The sequence below is a fragment of the Sapajus apella genome, unplaced genomic scaffold (genome assembly GCF_009761245.1).
Source record: "Sapajus apella isolate SASKATOON/1434 unplaced genomic scaffold, GSC_monkey_1.0 scaffold30, whole genome shotgun sequence".
Lineage (NCBI taxonomy): Eukaryota > Metazoa > Chordata > Mammalia > Primates > Cebidae > Sapajus > Sapajus apella.
In genome coordinates, this window is record NW_022436970.1 from 22319546 (window position 1) to 22328235 (window position 8690).

General features: G+C 48.0%; 1 protein-coding gene across 1 annotated transcript in view; it reads left to right on the top strand.

Moving 5' to 3' along the window:
- Nucleotides 1-461: 461 nt before the first annotated feature.
- The window catches only part of GALR1 (galanin receptor 1), a 19400-nt gene continuing 11171 nt past the window's right edge, over nucleotides 462-8690 (top strand). Inside the window, exons 1-2 of the mRNA XM_032293772.1 lie at nucleotides 462-1132; nucleotides 6011-6076. Coding sequence (XP_032149663.1) covers nucleotides 467-1132; nucleotides 6011-6076 — 732 coding nt within the window. The 5' untranslated portion in view covers nucleotides 462-466. The remainder of the gene's footprint in view (nucleotides 1133-6010; nucleotides 6077-8690) is intronic.

The following is an 8690-nucleotide window of genomic DNA, read 5'->3' on the forward strand; positions in this document are numbered from 1 at the left end:
AGGAGCGGCTCTGAGCAACAGGTGCAGCCCGCAGCGCCGCGGGAGCGAGGGAAAACGGCCGGCGCAGATCTGCAGCGGTAAGGCGCGGGAAGCCTTTCCACCTGCGCGGCTGCGGCCGGCGGGTCCCTCCTCCCAGTCTCGGTGGTCGCGCGGCGGGCGGAGGCTCCCGGGCAGGGGACTCCAGAGCTCTCGAGACCACTGTCCCTTCCCGAGAAGGTCTGGCTCCGCGCTCCCGACCCGCCCTCTCTCGGAAGGACCCGGCGCGAAGAAGGTGCCAGCAGGCGCGGCCGCCTGATCTCCGCGCCCACCCGCGCGCGCCTCCGGGGAAGCCCAGGCTCGGAAACTCCCGCGCTCCGTGCTCCGCGCCGGGACCCCGGCCCCTCCCGGAGCCCACCTTCGCCGCCAGGTACCCGCCGTCCCTTGGTCCCCGGGCGCCCCGCCGCTCGCCCGAGCAGCCCCGCGGGCCATGGAGCTGGCGGTCGGGAACCTCAGCGAGGGCAACGCGAGCTGGCCGGAGCCCTCCACCCAGGAGCGCGGGCCGCTGTTCCGCATCGGCGCGGAGAACTTCGCCACGCTGGTGGTGTTCGGCCTGATCTTCGCGCTGGGCGTGCTGGGCAACAGCCTGGTGATCACGGTACTGGCGCGCAGCAAGCCGGGCAAGCCGCGGAGCACCACCAACCTGTTCATCCTCAACCTGAGCATCGCCGACCTGGCCTACCTGCTTTTCTGCATCCCCTTCCAGGCCACAGTGTACGCGCTACCCACCTGGGTGCTGGGCGCCTTCATCTGCAAGTTCACCCACTACTTCTTCACCGTGTCCATGCTGGTCAGCATCTTCACGCTGGCCGCGATGTCCGTGGACCGCTACGTGGCCATCGTGCACTCGCGGCGCTCCTCCTCGCTGAGGGTGTCCCGCAACGCGCTGCTGGGTGTGGGCTGCATCTGGGCCCTGTCCATCGCCATGGCCTCGCCCGTGGCCTACCACCAGGGCCTCTTCCACCCGCGCGCCAGCAACCAGACCTTCTGCTGGGAGCAGTGGCCCGACCCTCGCCACAAGAAGGCCTACGTGGTGTGCACCTTCGTCTTCGGCTACCTTCTGCCGCTCCTGCTGATCAGCTTCTGCTACGCCAAGGTGCGGGGCGGGCGCGGCGGGCGGGGGGCCGTGACGCGCGAGGGTGGGCCGAGGGGCGGGGGTAGGGGATGCCGGGGGTCTCAGGGTCCCGTGGCCCTGCCGGAGCCGTGGCCTCGCCCAGGGCGGTGCTGGGCGGATCTGGGCGGAGAGGTTCCCCGGCCTCTGCTGGAGCGTGCCATTGGCTTGCGCAAGAAAGTTACTTGGAGTCTGAGACGTGCTGGGGAAAGTTTGCGGTTCACCGGTCTGGTAGAAAAAGTTTCTCCTCCCCTCCCTGCCCTTCCTCGCCGCGGCTGCCCTTCAACGCCCCCAGGTTGTCAGGGCGTTGTGCGGGCGAGGCTGTACCCTTCCCAGCACCGGAAACCCCGCTCCTTTCCAGCGACTCTTAACCACTTCAGCTGCGCGGGGAAGTGACAGCCGCGGGGCTGTGGGACCTGACAGGGCGCGTGGTCACCGGAGCGCCGGCCTTTCGCGGTGGTGGCGGGTCCCCACCGCCCCTCCCGGGCTCTCAGCGGCCGTGGGGGTGACTCGCGGGCTGCCCCTCTCCCCGTGGTGCGCAGTTCGCCCTCGCGCCGAAGGCTTTGCGCACTCCGGACCGTGTGAAGCCGCTGATCCCAGGGACAGAGCTTCGAATTTTATTTATTCTGAAGCTTAGCTTCATAAACCCAAGTGTCAAAAGGGTGTTTCTTGACAGGGTCCTGACCGCAGGCTCCAGGGAACTTTGAACCGAATGGACTCAAGCTGTGGGCTTCTCCATTTCAATCTTTTTCAGAAAGGTATCCTAGACAGGGGACGGGGGGAGGTTGAGGCGGCGGATCTTCACCTAAATGTAGCAGAGGCCCGGTCCACACGTGTGGCTTCGGCGGGCTGGGGTCTCCTTCCCGGGAGATGGCTTTTCCCGTTGTATAGCAGGGCAGAGCTCAGCACCCACATTCTTTTTCATGAAATCCACAAGGGTTTGAAGATTTTATACTGATGAAAAGGGCTTCAGCGTTCGACACACGTTGTTTCCACTTGCGTAAACAGGCGCTTATTTTAATAATCAGGTGATGGCGATTCAGGGGTAAACCCCAGTGTCCCCACCCTACTAGCTCCAGAGCGTCGCTATTGGAAATGTAGCTCTATTATCAGGTTCCACCTGACCTCACCTCTCTCTGTCTCTCATTCTGTTTTCATAAGGCTGTGATTATACAACCACAAATAACCTGACTAGGTAGAACAAGAACTTTCAACACTCAGTTCACAAGGTATTGTTCTCAACACAGATGTTTACTATAAGCCACCTGTTTCTCTCCATCTAGTTTTTCTCTGTAGATTGTGTCTATTGTGAAGCGTAATGTTTTTGGATATTATTTGGACAGCCTGCACCAAAAGGTAATTATAAAGAAATATAGTAGCACTTTGGGAGTCTGAGGCAGGTGGATCACCTGAGGTCAGGAGCTCAAGACCAGCCTGACCAACAAGGTGAAACCCTGTCTCTACTAAAAATACAAAAATTAGCTGGGTGTGGTGGCAGGCACTTGTAGTCCAAGTTGCTCAGGAGGCTGAGACAGGAGAATTACTTGAACCCGGGAGGCAGAGGTTGCAGTGAGCCAAGATGGCACCACTGTGCTCCAACCCTGGTGATGGAATGAGACTCTGTTAAAAAAAAAAAAAAAGAAATATAGTAGCAGTAAGGGAATTTGGAAAATAACTCTAGCTTAGCTATTTGGAAAATGGCTGGTTTATTAATGTGGTCTTCTGCAAATACTAAACAAAGGCTATTTTACATAGCACAATTATCTGATATGTGCACCATCTCATTTAATTGGCACACCTCTGTGGCTTGGGGCTATTTTATTATTTACCCAGATTTTATTATTTAAGAAAAAAGAGCTTTGGAAAAGAACACCTGACTCAGATTATGAAGCTGGTGAATGATTCACGAAGGATTTAACACAGGGATTCCCAGTCTCCCATGGATGGGACAGTTGATGAGGCCTTGAGGACACTGAAGTATGAGATTGGGATTCTGAAAACATGGCGTCAAGTTCCCAATTACTGCGTTAGAACTGAAGCACATTCTTCCTTATGCCCCTGAAGCTTTGGGGAGAAGAACTAAAGTCTTCTTACTGGAAATGACAAAGTAAGCTTTTAGAAATAAATTAGGTTACATTTCTGTCATTTGCAAGTCTATAAAAGTCACACAGAAGGGCAAAATTACAAAACAGTTTTTTTTTTTAAAAAAAAACGTAATGAATTTGGATTTTTAAAATATGGAAATAATTTGCTTCCAAGCATAACTGGAAAAATATTTTGCATTCAGCATAATATTTGCAAGTTCATTTCAGGGCTGTCATGGGTAGGTGGAGATAATTAGTTGTTTCAGGTTGCTTTTCTTTGGCTCAGGCATCAGGTGTGCACCGTCCAGTTAAGGATTTTGCTACTTGCGTGTGAGTTTCAGGATTCACTGTTCTCCAAACTCCAGGTCTGTTGGATAACCTGAAAAAACACAGATGACTAAAAGGGAACCTGAGGTTATGATGCTTTAAACAAACAAAAAGACTCAAGACAATTGCATTCCAGAGTTGCCTTTTGCCTTCAAATTCTTACAAGTTTGTAATGGAATGTTTTTTCGTACCAGTTTCTGGGAAACTGATCGAATACGTGGGCTGGAGGATGAGTTGAAGTGGTCCGCCCAGTGTCCCCTGAGGAGCCCCTCCCCTCTGGTACTGTGGAGCTGTTTTTGTACAGGGCTGTGACCCTAGGTTACTTTCCTTAGAGTGAATTACTGTCCAGAGCCTCCTTGTTCTACCATGAGGATAAACTCAATGTGCCCAGCCCACTAAATCCCTCCAAATCCCTAGGATGTGCCCAGCAGGACCTGGGTTTGCTTTGAACTGGGCACCTTCCTGTGCATGCTCAGAAACTCACAGACTCGCCGAGAGACCCCAGTATGCTGCTATCACTGTCTTCTTAAACATCATCATAACCTGTCATGATATCTATATTCTTCCTACTTTGCTGACAAGACCTTCAGTGGGGTGCATCATGATATATCATCCTGTACTCATAGTATGAGCCATTGAAGAGAAACAGAGCGAATACACATATACTTGAGTATTTTCTTTATTCAACAGCATTCAACATACTGAAGTGTTTTGAAGTGGCTGAGCTGGGATCCAAATTCCTTTTTGGAAGGAACCGATGGAGCCTGGCAGCGTTATGAAGCTGGTCACATCTGGATGTTTTGTTGTGATTTGTTCAGGTGTCTCTCTCTGATTTTGCTTGTGTGGCCTGTCGTCTGGTGTCTCCTGGGTCCTCTGTCCTCAGTGGCCAGTGTTGTCCTGCTGTTTCCCCTGGGGAAGGCTGCCACTGAGCCACCTAGGCAGTCCTGTCCTCTTGGGCAGGGTCCTGTCTCCTCCAGCCCTTTCCTTCCCCTTCAAAACACTCTCATTTTCTCCTGCAGGAAAGCTCCTGTTCTGTGGTTGCCTTGCATTCAGGTTTTGGTACTCTGATTTCTGCAGGCAGAACAGTAGAGGAACACCTTGTCAATGTGTTGAGTGTTTTCCCAAATGCTCCTGCGCAAGCAAACACTTGTTTTGTTGTGGATGTTGCTGAGTCATTTCTGGAAGTGGGAAGCATCTCAGAAGGGGAGAGAATTTGAAGTCAGAAATTCATACCCCTGATGGCCTCTTCTTCACCTGTATAGGGCCTGGGCAGGTGGTAAATATATCCTGTGGCTTCCAGGTAGGGTCTGACTAATTGCTCTGGAAGTGCCTCATCTGGCTGAATGGAGCGGGCTTTTGCAATAAGTTCAATTCGATTAAATGATTTCCATGCTACAGTGCTGCAAGGAGCAAAGAACTGGTTGGAACATGGCTTCTGGTTCCTTGAAAGACTTCTCAGCAATCTACAGATGATCTAAAGCACTTAGCCACCCTGGGGCTCGATTTTTCTGGATTTTCCCTCAGATGGGATATGGAAATGAACTTAAGTAACAGTTCTGCAGGCTTGACAATGTGGTCTAAGACCAAATATATGTTGGAAATTCCTACTTCGAAATCTCCAAATTTTCATGGCATTTCTTCTGAGTATTACACTGGCCAAAAAAAAAGACAAAAATGATTTCTAAGGGAGCCACCATGTCTCAAGGAGATTCCCTGACACAGACATTCGTTGTAAAATCTTGCAAAAATGGTTTATAAATCATCAGTGATGCTGAATCCCCAATAAGTTATCTAAAAGCACAGCACAGTGGGTAGGATTTGAGTAAAGAATGAAAGGAAGCCTGATGGGTGGTGATTTGCTGACAGAAATGCAGTGGAGGCAGCCCATATGAGGAAGAAAGAAAGAATATTTTGGCAAAAACGCAGGCAATCTTTGGCCTGGCTGCACTGAAGACACGTCTGATGGTACTGTCTTCCTTTGTTTACTTGATTTCTTTCTTCATCAGATGATGAATTTTGGAAGGGCAAACCTCTAGTTTTTTGACGTATCCAGGATCTAACATTGTGCCTGACATGTAGCAGGGACCTGGTGTTTGTTACTATGTGGGCTCCTGGGGGAAACTGAGGCAGACAATAGCCTAAGAAGCATGCATGAGTGGGTCATGGCATGGCTCTTTCTGGATAAAACCCCAGAGCTCCATGCACTGGGCACTCCCTGCAAACAGGTGCTCTGGCTGTGAGCTTGTCTGGCTGCGCACCAGCCTTCCTGCAGCGCTCCTAAATGTTAGAAAAGAATGCATTTGGCAACTTATATTCATTGCCACCTAATCACCTAATCTGAATGGTCTTACAGATAATGATGTTACCATTTCGGCATGTCAATAATGGTTAATGCAAAATAGGCAGTGGGTTGTGAGAGTTGAGGCGAACTGATTTCATTTATGTCTTTCAGGTCCTTAATCATTTGCATAAAAAGTTGAAGAACATGTCAAAGAAGTCTGAAACATCCAAGAAAAAGGTAATGATCACAAATATATCTATGTTACTTTTCAGAGCTTAGTTCATCTTTACTTCTACTTGTCCTCACATCCTCCCAAAGCCTGTAACATTTAGGGTCCTCAGCTTGGCTAAGAGTGCTTGAGATGAGCCTCCCACCGTTAGGGTGGAAATGAGGGTCAGCCTCAGCAAGGGCAGAGGGCTTCGCAGGTCACTCCGTGCTGCATTCAAACTTAGCTGGGGAGGCGAGATCAAAAGATCTGGAAAGGCGAGGAAATGCGGTTATGCTGATTATGTGCCTCACTGGGAGGTGTGCTTGGGCTGACTGAGACAGAGGGCAGAGCTGCTGACATGCATTCTTAGAGGAAAAGTATAGTCATAGTGTTTTGTCTTTACCGTCTCTGATGTGAGTCCGGAAGGCTCTGTTTGGTTCTCCTTTAAGACATCATTGTTATAATCCCTGCCTTAACCCGCCAGTGTGCTGTGCCAGCCTCGTCTCTTTCAGCCACACGTGTGCTGGCTCTGACCCAGCAGGTAAAGACTGCAGAGGCACAAGGCTGAAAGCGGATTCCTCCCGTTGCTAACTGACTTTCTCACCCCTGAGCCCTGATTTAAACAAGATTCTCCTGAGCAGCATTACTGATGGTCATGACATTCTACACTGTGAGGAAAAACTATTTCACAGATCAAGATTAAATTAACTCTTACTCAGAAAATATCTATGTAACTTCTGATTTTAGAAAGTAGAGTGAGATTATTGGACAATATGATTAAGGAGTAAGAGCTTATAACCAGACACTTTAACCCAAAACTGTTGGTAATAACATCTTAAAATACTGTGTTTTCTAAGTTTTGTTATGATCAATGACATACATAATTTATAGAAATTCTAGTTTAGATCACATTTAATCATGTTTACTTTAAAAATTCTGCTTGAATAAAGGAGAGCTGTTCCTGACTTTCCTTGCTTATGAGCAGCAATGTGGCTAAAAGGTCATCTGATATCCTGGAGCCAAAACCAATGGTAGAGAATTGGTTATAAAGTCCAAACATTAAGACTTTTCTTTTTCCTGGCAACAACAACAACAACAACAAAAAATAGCTTGTGCTAGAAATGCATTCATACAGTCTTTAGGATAACCACCTAAGAATACAAGGTGCAATATAAATAACGACCATGTAACAGCTTTATTCCATTGATCCTTTCTTATGTCTGAACAATTATTATGTGTATTTCATTTCATTTTAAGCCTCTAAGCCCCTCATTAGAGCAGCTGACCAAGTGCTAAGTTATATGAATGGGATAAACTCTAGAAGTTGGTGTTTTCCTCCTCTGTTTTTGGTGATGTGCTGCTATGGCAGAGATTTTCCATTTTTCTGGTATGTCTATTTATGTTTCCTCTGAGCCACACTTCTGATTTCTAGGAAAATGATTCTTTAAAGACAATTAAGGGTTGTTTCTAACTTCTCCTTGGTCAGTGATTTTTAGAGCACCTGCTCTGTGTAGGACCAAGTTGATCCAGGGGATTCTAAGAGGCACTGACTCCTCATGGGAGCCAGCCCTGTAATGGAAGAGACATGTGTAAGTCCCAAAGGACTGTTCAAGTGAGGAGTGTTGGCGCATCAGGGGAGGAAGAGATTAATTTCCCTAGGGAGGGATCAGGCTTGCCAAACTTTAACTGATCTGTGATGAATGTTTATGAATGATTCAAAAGATTTTTTGCTTACCAAAAGAAGTAAAACATTTCTTTAACATTTGCTGAATCTTATTTGTGTCAATGGTAGTATTAGTCTCTATATTTGAAAAAGTATTGGAGAGTTGTGATGGTCTCAGAGAAGAGCAAAATACTTTAAAAAATAGGTATTATAAGGAATGATTAGAAAAGTTTCTGTTTTATTTTACAATCAAAAACCTAAAGATTAGTGATTAGTTCAGTAATTATTTTGTTTAGTTATATACACATACACATCTATACAAATATTTAGATTTATGTGAGTATATGTATATATAATACATATGTGGTTACTTATATACATAAAATATATTTATATAAAATTACCTTTTGCTCATTCTTACCAAGAGGAGGTTCTAGCATTTGAAGAAGTGATGAATATTTTCTTTTCTATTTTCATAGCCTCTGACCCTTAACAGCCACTGAACAGATGTCAGATCTTTGTTGATGTATTTAATTGGCTCCTTGTTTGCATAGAATAAATAAATGTGCTGGTGGTGGTGATGACAATGGTGGTGGTAGTGATGGTGGTGATGAAGGTGGTGGGTAGTGGCAGTGGTCATGGTGGTGGTGGTGGTGGTAGTGATGATGGTGGTCATGGTGGTGGTGGTGATTGTGATGGTGATGGTGGTGGCGGCAATTGTGGTGGTAATGGTGGTGATGGCAGCAGTGCTGGTACTGGCAATGGTGATGATGGTGCTGATTGTGGTGGTGGTAGTGATAGTGGTGATGATGGTGGTAGGTGGTGGTGGTGGTGATGGTGGTCATGGTGGTGATGGTGTTGGTGGCGACTGTGATGGTGATGGTCGTGGTGATGGTGACGTTGGTGGTGGTGGTGGTGGTGGCAGCGGTGGTAGCAGTGGTGGTACTGGCAATGGTGATGATGATGCTGATTGTGGTGGT